At 37.5% G+C, this 23,111-nt stretch overlaps 1 protein-coding gene across 10 annotated transcripts in view; it reads left to right on the top strand.

Moving 5' to 3' along the window:
• LOC119868892 (kelch-like protein 7) overlaps positions 1 to 23,111 on the top strand; it is a 66,314-nt gene that overhangs the window by 35,804 nt on the left and 7,399 nt on the right. For all 10 annotated transcript variants that reach the window (XM_038557089.1, XM_038557091.1, XM_038557087.1 and 7 more), the window contains 2 exons: positions 3,624 to 3,766; positions 18,975 to 19,215. In XM_038557089.1, coding sequence (XP_038413017.1) covers positions 3,624 to 3,766; positions 18,975 to 19,215 — 384 coding nt within the window. The remainder of the gene's footprint in view (positions 1 to 3,623; positions 3,767 to 18,974; positions 19,216 to 23,111) is intronic.

The raw sequence follows: 23,111 nt of genomic DNA on the forward strand, positions 1-23,111 counted from the left end.
GTCTCTGCCTCATTCTCTATCTCTCTCTGTGACTATCACAAATAAATAAAAATTAAAAAAAAAAATTTTTTTAAATAAAAAAATAAAAAAAAATACAGAACAACTAAACACATAAATATATAAATTGAATTAAATTGTCCTAAGATCCTTGTTTTCTTCTGGAGGAGGGTAGAAATATTAATGTCTAAGGTACATATATTAAAATAGATAACTATTAAAAAGACTGACACAGTGTATAAAAATTCTCTAGTAGAAGGAAAAATGAAGAGAAAAAGCCTCAACCCAAAAGGAGACAAGAAAGAAACATAGAAAACTTGAGATGAACCAAAAGTGCAAAATAAGGTATTAGAAAAAATTATAAATAGTACTTTAAATTATATGGAATATAATTTACCTGTTAAAAGATAGTCAGGGTTTAAAAAAGAAAATCAAGCTATATATTGTTTTCAAAAGATCTAACTAAAACATAAAGACACAAAGTGTTTGAAAAGACATAAAAGGATAAAAATAAGCCAGGAAAACACTAACCATATAAAAAGATAGGTTAGTTATATAACCATCTAATAAAATATAGGAAGGCAACAATCATTATTAGGGAAAAAGATCACTACATAAAGAGAAAAGGTTCCATTCACTAGGAAGAAAACATTGCTAAACTCATATTGAGTTTAAGCCCACAAAATATATAAAAGAAAAATTATCAGAATTACAGAAGAAACAAATTTAGTACAGTGGGTGAATATAATACAACTTTGTCAGTGACTGATAAGTTAACTAGATAAAAAAATTAGATCATAAAAAATACAAATGACAATTTTACAAAATTTCACAACTTTCAGTAAATACTAAAGAATTGTTAAAGAACATCTTTCACAAAGTTCATACATTTTATAGTCTATTTGTTATAAATTGTTTTGGCTATCTGGAAATGCCTTTTTTTTTTTTTCATGCTGTTCTTAAAGGTTAACTGGGCATGTAATTCTAGATCAAATACTTTGAAGATATTATTTCATCCTGCCTTCATCATTCTTGTTGATCATTGCTGTTAGTTTGGTTGTCATTCTTTGTACATGATCCGAATTTTTTTCTGTAGCTTTTTATAAGAGCTTTTCTTCATATTTGGTGTTTAGCACCAAATGCTTCTGGACATTCATTTCTTTGGTTTATCCTGCTTGATATTTCTTTGTTTCCTGAGTCCAGTGATCTGTGTTTTTCATCGTTTAGAAAATTCTCAGCCATTTTCAAATAATGCCACTACTTTGGGAATTTTAATTAGAAAAGTTGGCAAGTCTTTCCTTTCATTCTTTGTCTCTGTGTTACATTTGGGATAATTCTTGAAATCTATATTCCAGCTCACTAATTCTTCTTTCATCTATTTCTTTTCTAATCATTTGTTTAATGAGTTTTGAATAGTAATTAAATATTTCTTTTTTTTTCAGAGTGTTTTTTTTGCATGTGTTAAGAATTGTTGACATTATTTTATTGTTGGATCAGTAATACTGCACATCATATATAGTTCAAAAAGACACAAAAGGATATATAGCGAAAAGTAGATATCTCCAGTACTCCTGCTCTCTACTCCCTTATCCTCTCATGCTGAAGGTTACTATTGCTATCTTATATATCCTTCCACAGGTAGTTTGCATATACATTTGCTTACATATACTTGTACAAATTATATCTATACCTATGTGTATATATACATAAAATATAAAATTTTAAAACAAATGTTATTTTACTGTGTACTCTGCTACATACTGCTTTTTTTTCATACCAGATTAGGTCTTAGAGATCATTCCATGGGTACATATTACCCTTTTTTATTTTCTTAACAGCAACATATAATATTCCATTGTATGAATATACAGTAATTTTTAACCACTTCCCTGACTGAAGTTTAGGTTGATAAACTCCTAGAAGAATTACTGACAAAAGAGTGTGTGCATTTCAGGGCACCTGAGTAGTTCAGTTGGTTAAGCATCTGCCTTCGGTTCAGTTCATGATCCCACTGTCCTAGGATGAGCCCTGCTCTGAGGCCCCTGCTTGGCAGGGGGTCTGCTTTTTCCTGCTGCCATTCCCCCTGCTCATGCTTGCTCATGCTCTCCATCAAATAAATAAATAAAACCTTAAAAAAAAAAAAGTGTATATGCATTTGTAATTTGAGGGGATCATAATATATTACCCTCCAAATAGTTTGTACCTGTCCATGTCCCCACCAGCAATGTGTAGGAAACATTGTATGTTTCCCCACATGTATATTATACCCTGTGTTCCAGACAGTTTGATCATGGCCAATCTATTAAGTGAAAAAGTGTGATTTAACTTGTATTTCTCTAACTAGAGCTTGAAGTTCTTTTCATATGGCTAAGAGTTGTTTGTAACTGTGTTCAGTTACTTAATGGAATTTTCTATTAGTAACTGGTCTTAATTTTATTAATTGATTATCTTTCAAATTTGTTATATGATTAATATTTTGCTAGTTATTGTCTTTTGGTTTGGTTTTTTCTGCAGCATGCAGTGATTTAACTTAAGATTTTATGTGGTTTGAATTTTTTTTCATGGCTGTGATTTTTGCCTTAGCTTCCCCTGGGGTCTTTTTTTTTTTTTTTTTTTTTTTTTAAGATTTATTTATTGACTTGAGAGAGAGAGAGAGAGAGAGAGAGAGAGTACAAGCTGGAGGGGGCAAAGGGAGAGGGAGAGAGAATCTCCAGCAGACAACAGGGCTCAATCTCACAGCTATGAAATCAAAACCTGATCCAGAACCAAGAGTTGGTGGCTTAATTTCTCTACTCTCATGTGTTCTCTCACTTCCTCTCTCAAATAAATAAATAAATATAAAAAAATCATCTAAGGCATCTACTTCTGAAAGCTTTATGTGCATCTGAATTACCTTGAAATCTTGTTAAATAAATACATAGATTCTGGGGTGTCTCAGTGGATTAACGCCACCTTCAGCCCAGGGCATGCATGATCCTGGAGACCCGGGATCAAGTCCCACATCAGGCTCCCTGCACAGAGCCTGCTTCTCCTCCTCCCTCTGCCTGTCTCTCTCTCTCTCTCTCTCTCTCTCTCATGAATTAATAAAATCTTTAAAAAAAAATGTAGGTTCTGATTCACTAAGCTTAGTAGATTTTGAGATTCAGTAGTTCTAACAAACTCCCAGATGCTGAAGCTGCTGGCCTTTGAACCACATTTTAAGTGACAATACTAGTGCCTGGACCCTACCAACAGAATTTTTTATTTGATGAGTCTGTGGCCATTTCAAAGATTTTCTAGGTGATTCTAATGCACAGTTAATATTGAGAAACTACTAGGTTAGGATATCTAAATTTGTCATTATTATTTTGGCAGCTATTGCTTGAAGAGCCAGATAATTGACCAGTATGTAGTAAGTGGATGGGGGGGGGGAGTTCTTAGTGACTGCTGAGAATAATAAACTGGTTAGGACTCAGAACCCATTACACGTTTTCCTGCCTCTTTGCCCCTCACTCTTTCCTTAAATGCAATAGAGAGATAATAGAAAAACAGTTACAGAAACGAAAGCACTAGGATATTGGTTATTTCCTTTTCAAAGCATTAAACTACCTGAAGTTCTTGAAAAGTTGCCATGTGTTTTTCTACAGGTGGAATGAGGTATCATCTGCTGTCTCCAGAGGATCGAGAAGAATTGGTAGAAGGCACAAGGCCCAGAAGAAAGAAACATGACTACCGCATAGCCCTATTTGGAGGCTCCCAGCCACAGTCTTGTAGATATTTTAACCCAAAGGTAACTTCTTTTTATTGTTTATGCTTTTGAAAGCTCTGAGCACATAACCACTCACCCACCACTAGTAATAATAGCTCTTTCCTTTAGAGAAGTTAGTTTATGTGTTCTTTCACGTATCTTTTGAGATATAGAATTCTCTTCATTTAACAAATAAGGCAATTGAGGCTTAGTCAGATTTTAAATGTTTCCATAATTGCCCTGGAGCACTGCATAATAACCACTATCAGAGAAAGTGGAAAACTAGTTCTTGTATTTTATCTCATTTTGTTAGCAACTCTTTGCTTTCCTCATGTGCTATTTTCAATGAATTTATTATGAAGCTATATGTGTTTATTTTTTCTTTAGTAATTATGTTTTAATGTAAAATAATGTATACTTATTCTAGAAAAATTGGAAAACCTAGAAAATAACAAAAAGATAAAGTTACCTCTAACTCCACCATCTAGAAATGATCACCAATTTTAATGTGTTTTCCAGTATATGTTATGCCATTTGGGCCAGCAAAGCCTGAGTCATGGGTCTAGAAACAATTTTTCTTAATGGATTATTAGTTAAAACTTTGAGTCCACTCAATTACTACCTCCTTGATTTTTAGACCTGTGTGTTTTGGCTATGAAAGAGATAATACCGTATTTTGCTGGTACTGCATGTATTGCTGAGGCAAAGCAAATATCACAGTCCTAAAAGATATCACCTGTAACTGGTGTTGAATCTAAGCATGTAACGGTCTCTTTCATCATTTTGTTGGCCCATTTTGGTTGATACTTGATGAGTCCAGAGCATCCTCTTCATATCACGTATTTATCTGATACTTAATATTGTAGTAGCAATGAACAAAACATTTATAAAAACACATATGGTGATGTCAAGAGTGTAAAACAGAGTAAAGGCCAATCCAAATCCAGAATCAGTATCAACTCCAATGAGGGCAGAGTACTGTCCCTTTAACAATGGGGGGGGGGGGGGGTCCCAGTATAGTTAGCCTGGTATTGGGTGACTAACTGGTTCCCTCAAGATGGGGTAACAAATCAAGGGCTCAGGCTTGGTCAGTATTCCTGACAAAGTGGGCACTGTCCAGTAGTGGATAGCCACAGTGGCCTTAGGGAGAGGAAGTACATTAGCTTCCATAGCGGCTGGCTTATGCAGCCTCTATCACTACCCTGTAGTCACTCATAAACCCATTGAGCAAGCCTCAGATTGATGAAGGAAGATAGAGATGCAGTACTATCCACATGATTATTAAGAGACTTTGCTGCAATTGTGGGCACTCTGGTAAGAATTCATAGGAGATGCAAATTTGTGTCCTTTTTAAAGGGTCATCTACATTATCCTTCCTCAAATCTTTTTGTCCACAGTCTTACATTGTTACTTATTTCAGGTCTGCATCCATCTGGGTAAACCATTAGCCACTATCTAGAATTGGTAAAAACTGACCTTAGCCTTTCCCTCCTGAATGGTATAATGGAAGATCAAAGGCACTGCTTAAAATTCTGCCAGGTCAGAAGGTTGCTTCTGAATCATCCTTCAGTACCACTTTGGAACAGACTATAATGCTCTAGCAGTTTACTCTTGGCTAGTACTGTCACGGAGGAACTGGGCTCAGTCTCATGTTTATCAGCTGATTTATAGGGACTGCCTCTATGAATACACAGCCCTGGTTGAGGCAGAAGGCCTCCTAGGAAAGGGTAGAATTAGTTCATTTTGTATTCTGCACCTTCGAGACCTCCAAAAGCCCAGGGTTATGTTTAAATCCCAAATTACTAGTCGAAGGCATGTTATTTGTGATTTGGTAGATTAGGTAAAACTGTTCAAATGTGTTAATAATATGGCCATCTGGTTTCCCTTGGTCAAACATTTGCTGTCTGTCAAGACCTAGTGGCTAGCCAGGGGCTATTTACTGAAGAAAATAGTAGCTGCTTAAAGGAGGTAGGCCTGGCTCCAGAATCCAAGCCATCACGTTCTGTAGTTCTGTTGGAACATGACCCAAACTAAGCAGCATCCTGATGTCCCGAGATCACAAAATAATCTGAGCAGCCAAGCTATTTTACTGTAGCCTGTCCCTCTTAGCTGTCTCCTGCTCTTGCTTTTACTTGCAACTGGCAGCCTTTTGGTTTACCCAGTAAAAGTATATAAGTGGGACATCCAGTTACAGGATATGCCATCTGTAATATGTAGGAGATACTTGGGGCAACAAGGTATATTCTTTGTTTCCAAGGAGCTATATACCAGCATGCCATAGCAGAACTTGACAAACTTTTTTTCTGTAAAAGACCACTTAATAAATATTTTCAGTTTTGTAGGCTACACAGTCTCTGTCATTACTGCTCAACTCTGATGCTGTGGCAGGAAAGCAGCCATAAACTGCATGAACAAATGGACATTGCTGTGTTCCAATAAAACTTTATTGACAAAAACAGGCAGTGGGCTAGACCTAGTTGGTCTACAGGTCATAATTTGCCAACCCCATCTCTAGACCTGTGGACATCTAGGAACTTTGTAGTGACGATTGTATTCTAGGATAAACCTCTGTCTTACCATGTCCTGTTCTCCAGAACTGATCAATATTATGGACATGAATATACAAAACCATATATGACTACCTTTGGTAAAGTGAGATAGACCAAGGCTACTGCAGCTTAGATTATAGCATATAGGGAGTCAAGAGATGCTTGAGGTCAGACCATGAGAGATGCTTGAGGTCAGACCATGAAATTATTTTATTTTCCCTGCCAGCTGAAAAGAAATCCCATTTAATTATCTGAGTAGACTAACAGAAATCCACATTAGTCAAAGTGTTAGCTGTATGCCAAGTTTTAGTCATCGTTTCAGTCTGGTCCAGTAAGATCAGGCCTGGTGCTGCCACAGCAATTAGAAGTACCGGTCTTGACAGTTCTTACAAAGCAGCAGTTCCTCCTCTATTTTGGGAGAGAAGGACTTACCAAAGAAGGCTTCTCCTTCTTACTGTAATACTTAACACCATGATTCATAGAGTAAATATGCTGGCAGATAACAAAAAGACCTCTCCAAGTAAGGAAGATCAGAGTTGGATTGATTAAACACCATCTGTTGGGCTGCTCTCAGCTCATCTGTCTCTGGCACATTCCTCCATCTCTGTAGGCTGATTTTCTTACAAAGACATCTGGCTTCCTTTCTCAGTAAAGATTGGGTATCTGGCAGGTACCCCAAGGCTTCATGGCCTATGCAGCACAGTCCAATAAATACAAATGGCATTGTACTTAAGAGATTGATATACCTACTCATCTATTTCACACCAGATAATGTTAAGACTCTTGACATTTAAGTAGCTATTTAACTTCAGCGTTTTTTGTTTTTTTTTTTTTTTAATTTTTCAGGATCCTTTTGAATCAAGAGCAGGGAATCTATAAATATGCTTCTTTCCAAGCAAAAATTGAAGTCAAGGGCACCTGGGTGGCTCAGTCTGTTAACCATCTGCCTTTGGTGCAGCTCGTGATCCCAGAGTCCTGGGATCAAGTGCCACATCAGGCTCCCTGCCTGCTTCTCCTTTTCCCTCTGCTGCTCTCTCTGCTTGTGTGCACGCGCGCGCTCTCTCTCTCTTTCTCTCTCTCTAAAATAAATAAAATATTTTTTTAAAAATTGAAATCATAGTTTATAAGTCTATATATACTACAGCTTTCCAAAGCCTAACTATAGTATTTATTTTTACAGTTAAAAGCAAAAAACCTAGCTATACTTGTGGTGAGCATAGCATAACATACAGGTTTGTTGGATTGCTATGTTGTATATCTAAAACTAATGTAATATTGTGTGTCAACTATACTTCAGTTTTTTAAAAAGGTAATTAAACAGGCATCCTGGGTGACTCGGCAGTTTAGTACCACCTTCAGCCCAGGACGTGATCCTGGAGACCTGGGATTGAGTCCCACGTCAGGCTCCTTGCATGGAGCCTGCTTCTCCCTCTGCCTGTGTCTCTGCCTCTCTCTCTCTCTGTGTCTCTCATGAGTAAATAAATCTTTTTTAAAAAAGTAATTAAACTACATTTTGATATAAAATATTTTAAATTAAAATAAAGGTGGCTATTTTGATGTATAGAGAGACAGGAGAATCATGATTTCATTTAGGAGACCATAGCATTGTTTCTAGTATATGGCAAACGTGGAATGACTCTTAGCACTTTATTTTTGGTCTGTAGTTCTAACACTTTCCTTGATTTTTATTTTTTTTATTTCTTTTATTGGACAGTTGAAAAGAGACGCGTATTCTCTACAAGCCTGGAAGTGAGACTGTAACTTCAGAATTCCTATTTGCTATTATCAATGGCCCATACATACTTCTCTTTTGTATACTCAACCACAATTTTTTAGACTTTCAATGGAAGAATTCAAAAAATTGAGGATATAACTACCAATAAAAATATCCATTGATTGATTATATCAAATATCTCTTAGGTCCTGAAGCTAACATAAGTATAATCCCACTTAACTATTTATTAAATGTGTCTGTGAGAAATACCAGGCCCTCCCTTCTTTTAAAACTTTACCTTGAGAAAACTTTCACCCATTACTATTTTTGTGTATCTTAATACAAGTTGATTAGTCTTTATTCTAATAAAATAATTGAGAAGGCTGATTTCATTATAAGTTATTATATGTTATTATTTATCTTGACTCTGCCAAAGAGAACATTATTTCATTATTCAATTCAAATAGATTGCTTAATGAAAAGTACTATACTGGAATTATTTTAAAGTTTTTGAACTTAATCTCAGAAATTAGAATTCAGAATTCATAAATTCAGATTTGACTTTCATTAAGTGGGACCCATTTGTGCCCTATACTAGCCAAAAATTTACCGTTTTTATTGAATTGATCTCCTTCAAAGGGGGGCACTTTAAGTAGCGTTACTTAATAGAATTATCCAGAATTAAAACAGTATCCCTATAAGCTATTATCTTTAAATTTTCCTTGGATATGACTGGTGAGAAGAGGCAAATATTTGTATTAATTGTTGACTGAAAAATGATAAAAATCTTAACTTTCTTTTCTGAGTATTAACAGAAAAAGAAGTTATGGGTTGCTGTGTCTAAATTGAAATTATGTAATTCTTGTTATGGTCCATATAGAGCTTGTTGAGCCTCCCTTTCCCCACCTGTACCTGTTTTTAAAGTTTTCAAGTGCTTAGTAAGTACTAAAAAAGTTGTTTATGTATACCCAGTGCTCTATTCTCTTAGTATTGATATTCTCAAATTGTAGGATGAGAATGTCTTATGATATTGATGCCTAAATAAAAGTTGACTTAACTGATCAGTTTTTATTTGGACTTTATAAATGAAATGATGAGCTCTAAGGACTTAGAACTTTGTAAGGATTTTGGCTCACCACTCTAATATGGTGGAGAAATAGGATACTATGCCCTAGAGAAAAGGGGATTCTGCATATTCCCTACCAAAAACAAAAAAAAAGACTAAGACCAGTAGGGTAAGGGTCAAAATCTGCAAATTACAAAGACAGAAAACCATATGGTGCTGTATCACATGGAACTCTCAGGTTTGGAAGGTTTACCCTGAGTACATTTTCTTATTCATAACTCTTAAGTAGACTCATCACTGAGCTTAATGTCTGGCCCAGTGTAGATACTCAAATTCGAAAGGATGAATAAACCAGTATAACTTTATATAGCATTTCACAAGCAATTTTATAGAACTGGATTTAAACATAGGTGGTCCCTAAATCAAAAGAAATGAAGTTACCTTCAACTCAGAACACACTTTCCTGTTGGAAATATTGTTTAATAAAGGCATCACAGTCCTTTTTCTCACAGTATCATAGCCACTTTACCTCTTAAAACAGCCCTCTCCTGAAGAGATGGTCCTACTCTGTGATCAGGGTGGAAATGGGCAGTTATACATTGCATGTGATTGTGAAAGATGTGCACAGAGAAATGTAAACCTTAAGTTAAAAAATTAGTAAGTCTTTTTATAAAAGTGTATCAGTAGTCCTTGGTACCTTCAAGAGTACTATAGAAGCAGTACACTGAGGTAAGAAGATGGGCACTGCTAAAATGATCAGGAGTGTCTAAAGGAACAAAATATCCAATGTGGGCAGCAGTCATCCCAAGTGGATTGGTCCTCTAGCTGTGTGCTCAGGGACTGACATTGTTACAATGCAAGTGTGGGTCATCATGGGTTTCCTGTAAGCTTCCTTACTTGTCATTATAATTGGCACCCAGTGGTAACAGTGTCCTCTGCAGTGGATGCATAGTAAGCATTCCTCAAGCTTGGTTGTTTTCAGGCATTTTGGTTAGACGGTTGGTCCTCATATTTGGTAGGAGAGATTGGAACACATTCTGAAGTAAATTCTCAGCAGAGTGCTCTGCCTTCCTAACATGTCTTCCAAAATATTGGAAGCCTCTATTCTTTTTTCAGGCATCTCCACCACACACTGTTTTGTAGATTTATTTTAAAATCAACCTGACAGGGCAGCCCCGGTGGTGCAGCGGTTTGGCGCCGCCTGCAGCCTGGGGTGTGATCCTGGAGACCTGGGATTGAGTCCCACGTCGGGCTCCCTGCATGGAGCCTGCTTCTCCCTCTGCCTGTGTCTCTGCCTCTCTCTCTGTGTCTATGAATAAATAAATAAAATCTTAAAATAAATAAATTTCCATTTAGAAAAAAATAAAATAAAATAAAATCAACCTGACAGCCCCTTGCATCCCACGAAGTTCCCCTTCAAGGATCTGTTTCGTTTTGTCACTCCATCTGCAAGAAACCCCAGGGAAATATGAGTAACCATGGGAGTGGTAATGTCAGACTCATTCTCTTTAAGCCATAATTATCATAAATTAACAGATCAGTCCCCTAAAAAAGTGGGGAGCGAGCAGAAATAGAACTGTAGGTATTTGAGTGAGGGCCATAAGTGGGAAGGAATGAGGAAACTAAAAATGGTCTCAGTGTGGTGATATTTTAAAAGACTCCAGCCATCCTGGAATTAACTGGAAAGTAGTAGGCATATGAACACAGGGCTACAGGGGTAAGGGTCAGGCTGAGGATAACCAGCAGAGAAGGAAATAAATTATCACTATTTACTATACCATGTCACTTGAAAATTTCTCTTAGCTACCTTGGTAATTGTTCATATGACACAGAGGCACAATAAGATCTGTCATCACAGAAGTATTAAAACATGTCCAAATAAGTTTGGTATGATTATTTTCTTTGAATATGGATCATCAGTATGAGATAATTATCCTCAGCTGTTATAAACAACAGAGCCTATTGTATGGAGTATGTATAGAAGCATGACGCAGTTAGAGGCTGAGGTCACTGAGGCAGTGACTGAACATAGCCATTTAAAAGTCCCAGTATGAAAAAATTAAAAAAAATAAAAAATAAATAAAAAAATAAAAGTCCCAGTATGGTGGCTTAGTCAGTTGGGCATCTGCCTTTAGCTCAGGTCATGATCTCAAGATCCTGGGATCAAGCAAGCCCCACCATTGGGCTCCCTGTTCCGTGAGGAGCCTGTTTTTCCCTCTCTCTGCTCTTACCCCTGCTTGTGCACTTGCTCTCTCTGTCGAATAAATAAAATCTTTAAATTAATTAATTAATTTGTTTATTAATTAATTAATTTAAAAAAGAAGTACCAGTACGGAGATGCCTGGATGACTCAGCTGGTTAAGCATCTGACTCTTGATCTCAGCTCAGGTGTTGATCTCAGGATTGAGTTCAAAGCCCCACATGTTGAGCTCCACACTCAGAGTGGAGAGCCTACTTTAAAAACAAAAACAAAAAAAAAGCCCCAATATGACAGGCAGTAACAGCCTTGTTAATTTGAAGAGCTCACTCTGAGTTGAATTTGTCCATGGAGGTTTTCTTGAAGGAAACTTATTGGTAGAGTTTGGATAGGAAGAAAGAGAAAAGACAAGAATATATTGAATCCTAAGTATGAATGCATCTTTTTGGCTTGATAAGTATGGTTATTAAAATTTTTCATATAAGCTTCTCAAGTATTATTTAACTGCATGGAATCTAATAGTTTTGTGCTTTAAAAAAAAAAAAATGAAAGACATTAGAGGGGTGCCCAGGTGGCTCAGTGGTTGAGTGTCTGCCTTTGGCTTGGGTCGTGGTCCTGGGGCCCAGGATAGAGTCCCACATAGGACTCCCCCACAGGGAGCCTTTCAAGTTTAGCTAGATGAGCTTAGGCAAATCAGTTTATCTTTCTAAAGGTCAGTTTTTTGGTCTGTTAACAGAGTTGAAATCTCAGGATTTATGTGAATATCAGTTATGTTCACTTGACTCCATCTTTGATCTTTTTTTTTTTTTTAAAGATTTTTATCTATTCATTCATGAGAGACACAGAGAAAGAGAGAGAGAGAGAGAGGCAGAGACACAGACAGAGGGAGAAGCAGGCTCCATGCAGGGAGCCCGACGTGGGACTCGATCCTGGGACTCCAGGATCACGCCCTGGGCCGAAGGCAGGCGCCAAACTGCTGAGCCACCCAGGGATCCCTCCATCTTTGATCTTAATTCAGTTTCAGGATTCCTCATTTTCCATATTTAAAAGTGAAAGTTCTTCATTTTAAGATTCAGGATAGTCATTTAAGGGGTAATATGCCTTCTTGTGCCAAGAATTAAAATAACAAAGCAGAGTTCATCTAAAGGCAAATCTTGTGTTGAAATACCTGGCAGAGTGCTAACACAGGGATACTTCCCTCCTATTTCATTTATTTTGTATTCAAAGGACAAGTGGTATTATCAAGCATAATCCTTCTTAGATTTCACTTTTGGATCGAATTTCATTTCATATTTAAATTTCTGAGTAGTTTAGGTTTGAGTTTTTGGTTTTTGGTAGTATGGTTTTCTTTTGAGAGTGGAAGGCAAGAACATTTTGTGATCCGATAAAGCACCAGTAATTCCCTTTAAGCTGGTCTCTGGCCTTATTCAGACTCCTTGTCAATGCTAATAATCACTGACAGCTGAGAAATGACCACTTACGGGTTTGTTCCTAATTTTATCTAGCAGTTTACAATAGCACAGTCATGCCTTCCCACCCCATCCAGCCTCCACTGTGGAAGCCTTTTTTCCTAACTACAGTGCTATATTTCTTGAAGAACTTGGGTTACTAAAATGTTTTCTTCTAATGGCTGATTTATGAAACCCTTTTCTGTACTTGGAGAGGTTAATATGTTTCCAGTGATATTTGCATGACCCTCTTGAAAATTAGTGTATTTCAAAATGGGTAAAACCTCTGAAATTATTGGGAATGATCAAGTGTTTACTTCCGAAAACCAGAATGCCCTAGTAAGTGTGCCACTTGGAAGGATGGCAAAGACTGATTCTGATCTGTCTTGTAGCTGAAATGCAGCCTCATAGTAAAGTAGCTGTTTTTCATATCTTAAAACGTTAAATTAGTTTTACTTTGACCTTTTTGTTAAGATATTTAGCACTATTAAAAGCATTTGCTCTAAGAAGTTGTTTTCCTTGTGCCATACTTTTGGTACCATTTGCCTAGTTGTTGTATTAAAAATTTTTTTTGAAGATTTCATTTGAGAGCAAGCATGCGTAAGTGGGGAAAGGGGCAGAGGGAGAAGCCAACTCCCTGCTGAACAGGGAGCCCAGAATCAGGGCTCCCAGGATCATGACCTGAGCTGAAGGTAGATGCTTAACAGACTGAGCCACTCAGGTATCTTTTAAAATAATGATTAAGATATTTCAGCATAATTCCTGGAAAGGGAAGTGCTTGATAATGAATAAGTTAATTAGTAGCTCTTTGTTCAGAGGTACTTTCTAAAACATTTGGACCCTAAGATCATTGGATTTTAGGGCTGAAAGGGAGAAGCCCTAAATTCATCCAGTTCAGGCTTTTTGTTTTACAGGGAAGTGAACTAACATCCCTGAAAGATAAGTGACTCTGTGCATCCCAAGGCTTCTCCACAGCCTTGCTCAGTGCCCGTGTTTCCCAACTCCCTAGAGGTCCATTCTTTGTGATTTTGTGAAATGAATGAAGCTAGAACTGTTTTTATGTATTTTTCATGAAACTACTTCCAGGAATATTCTTGCATCTGGCATAAGCCTGCTTTCTATATAGATTGTTGCCATAGTTCTGTGATTATTTTTAAACAGCCTTTAGAAACTAAAATAAATCAGATAATGGCTTAAGAAAAAGTGCTTATGATTTGGTCATCTTAAACTCAGATGGACTCCTTGAAATTTCTGCCAGAAAGCTTAAGGTTTTGCCATTTTTGTTCATTTTGCTTCCTTTTTTTTCTAAGACCAGTCTTCCCTATCTTTGGTATCCTTTCAAAATGATCCAAAATAAAATTCTCAAGCCTTAAAAATAAGTATTTCTTTTATTTTGGATTTTGGTTGTCTTATTAAAATCCATCTGTGCCATTTCTATTATTTGAAGATTCATGTGTTTTCAGAATGTGGATTAGTATAAAATCAGTCCTTACTCTCAAGGAAAATAGACTGATATTTTTGCCTTGTGGAATTTAGAGAGCTATTACAGCTCCTTACCTCAAGAAGCATTTCACTATCCTGTAGCATTGTACTACTGCTAGAAAAATCACACAGAGCAAGATATAGGAATGCTTATTCTTGAAGCCCAGACTTTAGTGTGGTGGGGATTTAGAAAAAAGCAGTCAGGGAAGCCTACAACAAGAAAAAGAGCCTTCAGCTTTAAAAAAAAAAAAAAAAGTCTAGAGTGTTGGTATATCACAGCAGAGACAAGAAAGTCTGACTAGGACCAGGGAAGACAGGACTTTATACATGAATGTGTATGTATGTGGATGCATAGACAGGTAACATATCAAAAGTTCCTTCTACTTCTGTCTTTTTTTTTTTTTTTTTTAAGATTTTATTTATTTATTAGAGACAGAGAGAGGCAGAGACACAGCCAGAGGTAGAAGCAGGCTCCATGCAGGGAGCCTGACATGAGACTCGATTCCGGGTCTCCAGGATCACGCCCTGGGCTGAAGGCAGTGCTAAACCGCTAAGCCACCAGGGCTGCCCCCTACCTCTGTCTTTTCCAGGCTTTCCAGTTTTACCATTTTCATATCTTTTGCTCAGCCAGGCACAGAACTTTGCATGAAATAGATACTCAATAAAACTTAACTGAATTAAATTGTTTTTAGAGTAACAGTTCCCTGCCCACACACATACACTGTAACTCTACTGCTATTGCTATGTATCTATCTAGTTGCTAACAGGAAAGCTACCTTTCCCTCTAGCTTGAGGTGTAACCTAGGAGCTCAGGGAGTGGTAAACAGGCCCCAGATTGGGGGTAGTCCCATCACTACTAAGATAAAAGCTGGCATTCAAATCTATGGAGCCTATAAGTCTGACTTCTCATCTATATTTTTGCTTCTCTGCTTGCTTCCTCAACTACACATATGTTATCTTTTAGGCAGTACAAATTATTAAAGGGTAAACATCAGATCACCTTCTTGGTATTCTGTTTTGGGTGAGGTATAGATTGGGAGAATTAGACTTTGCAGTGAGATCTACCTATACATACAGGAAAAAAGCTCCCCTACATACAGGCATACAATCAAAGCCAGGTATTTTCAAACACAGGTGCAGTTAATACCTGACGGGTGTATTTAATGAGCTCAAGGTAAAACATTAAATTTTAGCTAAAATGAAATCATATTTGCATTCTAAGTAAAATTCTTGCAAAGGTCGTTTCATCTGCCTAGAAGAAAACTATTAGGCAGAATATTAAATGTGGTCACAATTGATCACGCTTAGTGTCTAACATGTACTTTGACTAATGACAGTGTTTGGAGAGTTGAAAAAGATTTAAAAACTTGAGGATATCTAAGGAAATGGAGCCCAAATTACTAGTAGAAGCATGTGCCTTTCTTGTCCCACATGCACTCACGTACACACTGCGCACACTGGCTAATCATTTTTCCTTTGGGCTTATAGTTCCAAGAGAGCAATTTATTCAGTTTATTTTAATTCTTAAATCTGAAGCCTAGCAAAGCCCTAAATGACAGGTACATATGAGCACTCACTTATTCCTTTCTAAAACTCTTGAATAGTATTTGAAAATTAAGGGAATTATTTCTGCCAAATTCTGGGGAGTTATTTCCCCTTTTTTTGGAACTCCGTATCCTAGTATCTAAATGTTAAGTGCATTTAGTTAAAATGTATTTTGTTTGTATTTTAATTCCAGCCCCTACATCGGCAAATTTTTTTTTTTTTAAGATTTTACTTATTCATGAAAGACGGAGAGAGAGAGGGGGGCAGAGACACAGGCAGAGAGAGAAGCAGGCTCCTCTCAGGGACCCTGATGTGGGACTTGATCCCCGGACTTGGGATCAGGCCCTGAGCCAAAGGCAGATCCTCAACTGCTGTGCCACCCAGGTATCCCAGCAATTATTTTTAATGTGAAGAGTAGCAGGTCTTAGAGATCATTTAAAAGAATATGTCACCCATTTTCTAATCCTGAAATTAAGGAAGAGCAAGGAAAGATAGTGTTCCTGTGGATATCTTTAGAAACTATAGAAAAGTTTCCATATTGCTCTCTAATGATCAGTATCAAACAAATTGGATGTAAGAGTGGCAAGAGTTTGAGATTCACTGAGTTAACACTATCTTAATAATTTTATATCTCTGCTAATGATCTTGGTCAGGTAGGAATTATGAGTAGATTTATAGAATATGTAAGAGAAGCATTAGTTCACTCTTGAGGGATCACTCTTTGTAGAGTATGGTCATTATTTTCTCTTATTTTTTTTTTTTTCATTCTGTGGTATGCAACTCTAAGAAAACAAATTTTAACAATAATTGTTCCCAGGGGGAGCCTGGGTGGTTCAGTTGGTTAAGCATCTGCCTTCAGCTCAGGTCATGATCTCAGAGTCACACTCCCTTCTCACCAGGGATTCTGCTTCTCCCTCTGCCCTCCCCTCCGTGTGTTCACTTGTGCATGCTCTCTCTCTCTCTCTCTCTCTCTCGCTGTCTCAAATAAGATCTTAAAATAATAATTTTCCCCAGTTATTCGGTATCCATTGAGTAAAACTTTAGAAAAATGTTATATTTACCCTATAGTTTTATGTGAATGCCAGTAGGTATACTACTGAGTAACCGAGGGGGCCACATAGATCCTAATCTGAGAATAAAACAAGGATTAAGACTTTTATTTTTTTGGTCACTTAAAAATGTTTATCATCACTAGGAGTCATGTATTCCATATGACAGGCTCTTTTTTTTTCCTGAGACCATTCTTTATATTCTGTGATGCTTTGATCTAATCTAATGAATGGCTGAAACATTGGATACTAGTGTGGTAGATATCCATCAGATTTTCCCAAAGGGAACTCAGTGTTAATAATCATACCACTGCTTTGCTCAATGAGATCAGGAATTGTTTGGATTTCTGTCTGACCCTAATTGTGTTCAGATATTTTCAGAAAGCAGCAGGAACAATGTAGCCGCCTTGTTCAAAAAAAAGGGGAGGATCCAAGATACTGTGGCTTTGGGAGAAATCCCCATACATTTACATAGAAAAAGGTATCTTTGGATGTACCAAACATAATAAGGAAACTAAATGATAATGTGAACAAACAGCCATTATTGTGAAGTACTGATACATGCTCATCTCTAATCCAGAAGAAAAAAGTGAGTTTCCAGACCAGTCTAATATTTCATAGTAAATATCACGGCTTTAAGATTTCAGCTGAATATACTGGCTCAACTGAATATTTTTTAAAAATTTATATCACAGCATGCCTGGGTGGTTCAGTCAGTTAAGCCTCTGCCTTCAGCTCAGGTCATGATACTGTAGTCCTGGGATCAAACCTTGCATTGGGCTCCCGGCACTCATTGGGGAGTCTGCTTCTCATTCTCCCTCTACCTCTCCCCCCACTTATGTTCTCTTTCTTGCTTGCTCTCTCTAATAAAATCTTCATTAAAAAAGTTAATATCACAGAAGTCCACAAAATACCTTCTAGCTTTAGACATCAGTAGGATAACAGCAGTTTAAGCTTCATATTATCTGATGATTCTTTTAAGATTTCATTTATTTAGGGCTGCCTGGGTAGCTCAGCAGTTGAGCATCTGCCTTTGGCTCAGGGTGTGATCTGAGAGTCTCAGGATCGAGTCCCACATCTGGCTTCCTGCATGGAGCCTACTTCTCTCTCTGCCTATCTCTCAGCCTCTCTATGTCTCTCATGAATAAATAAATAAAATCTTTAAAAAAAAAAGATTTTATTTATTTATTTAGAGAGCGTGCACGTGTGTGAGAGCTGGGGGAAGGGCAGAGGGAAAGGGAGAGAAAATTTCTTTTTATATATATATAAATTTATTTTTTATTGGTGTTCAATTTGCCAACATATAGAATAACACCCAGTGCTCATCCCATCAAGTGCCCCCCTCGGTGCCCGTCACCCAGTCACCCCCACCCCCTGCCCACCTCCCCTTCCATCACCCCTAGTTCGTTTCCCAGAGTTAGGAGTGGGAGAGAGAATTTCAAGCAGACTCCACAGTGACCGTGGATCTGGACTCCTGGCCCGATCCCACGACTCAAGATCATGACCTGAGCTCAAATCAAGAGTCCACACCTAACCGACTGAGACATCCAGGTGCCCTGCCAATGGTTATTATCACTATATATCTGGCGGGAAGGGGTTGGGTATGTTTACATTTGGGGTTTTGTTGTTTTTGTTTTTAAGGATTTATTTATTTGAGAAAGAGTGTGCGAGCAGGGGGAGGGGCAGAAAGAAAGAATCCCAAGCAGACTCCCTGCTGAGCACAGAGCCCCACATGGGACTCCATCCCACAACCCCAAGATCATGACCTGAGCCAGAATCAAGAGTCAGATGCTCAACCAACTAAGCTACCCAGGCACCCCAATTTACATTTGAAAGAAGCTTTTTTCTACATAACAAAACTTGTTTTAGAATTTTCTTGTATTAATAACGTCCTTAATAACAGAAGGAATTGAAGACTTAGTGATAATAATGATACATCCAAATGTATTAGAGTTTAATCTGGAACCAGAAAACACCCAAAGCAGTCACCATCTTCCTCTTGCCCTCTGCCCTAACTAACCAACATTCTGAAGAAATCACACAAGATTAAATTAGATTTTGTCTTAAGCCAAACATTGTTCTATGTACTCTAGCAAATTAACATACTCTTAACATTTTGTACTTTCTCAACTATATCTTTGTCTCATCTGTATCAATTATATTTTTTCATTACTGATTGCTTCCTCCATTCCTGTTACAGGATTATAGCTGGACAGACATCCGCTGCCCCTTTGAAAAACGAAGAGATGCAGCATGCGTGTTTTGGGACAATGTAGTATATATTTTGGGTGGCTCTCAGCTTTTCCCTATAAAACGAATGGATTGCTATAATGTTGTGAAGGATAGCTGGTATTCTAAACTGGGCCCTCCCACACCTCGAGACAGCCTGGCTGCCTGTGCTGCAGAAGGCAAAATTTACACATCTGGAGGTTCCGAAGTCGGTAAGGATTTACTCAGTATTTTTGTTTGGGAGAAGGTGTTTTACCAAGTATGTTTCCTGGCTTTCATATTTACATAAACAATTGTCTTTTTGACATAATTTAAATACATATCTGTCATATTTTAGAGCCTATTTCCCTAAAGGTTTACCTTACTTTTTTTTTTATAAATCATTTTACAAGAACTTCAGCTTCCTAGATTACGTTAATTGTCCCATTTTTTTCTCATACCATCTGGATTTTAGTTCTATCTAGATTCGTTTTTGTTTTTGTTTTTGTTTTAAAGATTTTATTTATTTATTCATGAGAGACACAAGGCAGAGGGAGAAGCAGGTTCCATGCAAGGAGCCCGACGTAGGACTCAACCCCAGTCTCCAGGATCACACCCTGGGCTGAAGGCGGCGCCAAACCACTGAGTCACCCGGGCTGGCCCTCGTTTATTTTTTATTTTTTAAAGATTGTATTTTTATTTGTGAGAGGGAAAGGGAGAATGAGGAGAGGGACAGAGAGAGAGGGAGAAGCAGACTCCCCACAGAGCAGGGAGCCCCACATGGGGCTCGATCCCAGGACCCTGAGATCATGACCTGAGTCAAAGACAGATACTTAACCAACTGAGCCACCCAGGCGCCCCTAGATTAATTTTAGATACATATTATTATTTACTTTAAAGATTTCAGAGTTTGGCTTACTAATAGACCCTTTAAAATCTCTTTATTACATTCATGCTTTTAAGATTTTTTTATACCTTACTGCCTCTTCTTTCTTTATATCAGAAAAAAAGTAAGAATGATCTTTCTCATTTGCTTTTATTCTTTAACTATTTAATATAATGACTGGTAGTGGTATTTTATGCTTACTGATCAGAACAAGGTATGGGTTTGGCTGTAAAAAATCTTTCTCATTGATGGGTACTTTGTTACTGTCCAGTGGTGATCTTTTTCTAAATGAATAATTATTCTAAATGGATATTCTAGGTGTAGACTAGATACATAATAGCTTTAACATGCTTTCACCTTTTCATATAATTTCTTTAGTTAAATAATGGGCTTATAATGAAAACTAGGAAGACCAAATAAACCTATGGTATGGAATTCAAGTGTTAATTCTTTATTTTTTTAAGATTTTATTTATTTATTCATGAGAGACACAGAGAGAAAGGCAGAGATACAAGCAGAGGGAGAAGCAGGCTCCATGCAGGGAACCTGATGTAGGACTAGATCTCCAAGACCTCAGGATCATGACCTGAGCCAAAGGCAGACCACTGAACCACCTAGGCACCCCGTCTTTTTTTTTTTTTTTTTGATGATTTTTATATTAGGCCAAAGAATGTATTACTTTTGTTCAGCAAACTTGTCTGTTTTAAGTTTTTACTCCCCTCATAAGATATCAAATTAATATGGGAAGAATTAAAGATTTTTAAAAATGTGACTTAAGAAATGACTCTTTTCCTCTTTAAAAGCCTTTTTTATACAATGTCTAATGAAGCATATTTCAAATACAATAAATCCTAAAGAAAATAGAAAGTAACTGTTCTATAGAAACACTTTTTATTAAAAAGTAGGGTAGGTAACTATTTCTTCAGCAATTACTAAGTCAGTGTTTTCCTTAGTTTCTTATGTCTGCCATATACTTCCTATTTCCTCTTAGTATCAACTGAATCTACCAAATTAAAACTGTTTTATTTTAAGATTTTTATTTATTTATTCATGAGAGAGACAGAGAAAGAAAGGCAGAGACACAGGCAGAGGGAGAAGCAGGCTCCATGCAAGGGAGCCCAATGTGGGACTCGATCCTGGGAATCTGGGATCACGCCCTGAGCCAAAGGCAGACACTCAACCGCCAAGCCACCCAGGTGTCCCTTTTGGTATCATTTCTAAAACTCTTTATTGAGCCCTTATAATGTATAGAAGTTATAAGACAGGATGTATATGTTTTGCCATTAATGTATATAATCAAAATACACCAGAGACATGCAGTGATACAACCTTGAGAGTATATTTAAGAACGGGCCAGGGATCCCTGGGTGGCGCAGCGGTTTGGTGCCTGCCTTTGGCCCAGGGCGCGATCCTGGAGTCCCGGGATCGAATCCCACGTCTGGCTCCCGGTGCATGGAGCCTGCTTCTCCCTCTGCCTGTGTCTGCCTCTCTCTCCCTCTCTCCCTCTCTCTGTGTGACTATCATAAATAAATAAAAATTAAAACAAAACAAAACAAAACAAAACAAAAAAACGGGCCAGCAGGACTTCAGGGCTTACTCACAGAGCCAGAGAGTAGTCAGGAAGAATAGTTTTGTTACTGGTGCAGTGATTATTATAGAATGTTAAATGATAAGCCTTAGAATATTATCAGATAGGAGTTTTCAGACTTTAAGGTATGGAGTTACCATCTATAAATCACTACACTTTTCTCCTCTATAAACATTTGAAGCTTAAATAATTATCTTCATATGTACTGGGCTTGAAGACATTCATAATGTTACTTATTTAATTTCTCTTCTGAAGTCAAACCAGTTTCTTAAAATTAATTACCAATGAATAAATCTCTCCTGCAGATCCTTTTGAAAAATTTTTTCTAAGATCTATACAAACAGGGTTAGTTTTTTCTTTTTTTTTTAATAAATTTATTTTTTATTGGTGTTCAATTTGCCAACATACAGAATAACACCCAGTGCTCACCCCGTCAAGTGCCCCCCTCAGTGCCCGTCACCCAGTCACTCGTTTCCCAGAGTTAGGAGTCTTCATGTTCTGTCTCCCTTTCTGATATTTCCTACCCATTTCTTCTCCCTTCCCTTCTATTCCCTTTCATTATTATTTATATTCCCCAAATGAATGAGAACATACACTGTTTGTCCTTCTCCGATTGACTGACTTCACTCAGCATAATACCCTCCAGTTCCATCCACGTTGAAGCAAATGGTGAGTATTTGTCATTTCTAATGGCTGAGTAATATTCCATTGTATACATAAACCACATCTTCTTTATCCATTCATCTTTCGGTGGACACCGAGGCTCCTTCCACAGTTTGGCTATCGTGGCCATTGCTGCTATAAACATCGGGGTGCAGGTGTCCCGGCGTTTCATTGCATCTGCATCTTTGAGGTAAATCCACAGCAGTGCAGTTGCTGGGTCGTAGGGCAGGTCTATTTTTAACTCTTTGAGGAACCTCCACACAGTTTTCCAGAGTGACTGAACCAGTTCACATTCCCACCAACAGTGTAAGAGGGTTCCCCTTTGTCCACATCCTCTCCAACATTTGTGGTTTCCTGCCTTGTTAATTTTCCCCATTCTCACTGGTGTGAGGTGGTATCTCATTGTGGTTTTGATTTGTATTTCCCTGATGGCAAGTGATGCAGAGCATTTTCTCATATGCTTGTTGGCCATGTCTATGTCTTCCTCTGTGAGATTTCTGTTCATGTCTTTTGCCCATTTCATGATTGGATTGTTTGTTTCTTTGGTGTTGAGTTTAATAAGTTCTTTATAGATCTTGGAAACTAGCCCCTTATCTGATACGTCATTTGCAAATATCTTCTCCCATTCTGTAGGTTGTCTTTTAGTTTTGTTGACTGTATCCTTTGCTGTGCAAAAGCTTCTTATCTTGATGAAGTCCCAATAGTTCATTTTTGCTTTTGTTTCTTTTGCCTTCGTGGATGTATCTTGCAAGAAGTTACTGTGGCCAAGTTCAAAAAGGGTGTTGCCTGTGTTCTCTAGAATTTTGATGGATTCTTGTCTCACATTTAGATCTTTCATCCATTTTGAGTTTATCTTTGTGTACGGTGAAAGAGTGGTCTATTTTCATTCTTCTGCATGTGGATGTCCAATTTTCCCAACACCATTTATTGAAAAGACTGTCTTCCAGTGGATAGTCTTTCCTCCTTTATCGAATATTAGTTGACCATAAAGT

Source organism: Canis lupus, chromosome 14 (assembly GCF_011100685.1).
Source record: "Canis lupus familiaris isolate Mischka breed German Shepherd chromosome 14, alternate assembly UU_Cfam_GSD_1.0, whole genome shotgun sequence".
Taxonomy (NCBI): domain Eukaryota; kingdom Metazoa; phylum Chordata; class Mammalia; order Carnivora; family Canidae; genus Canis; species Canis lupus.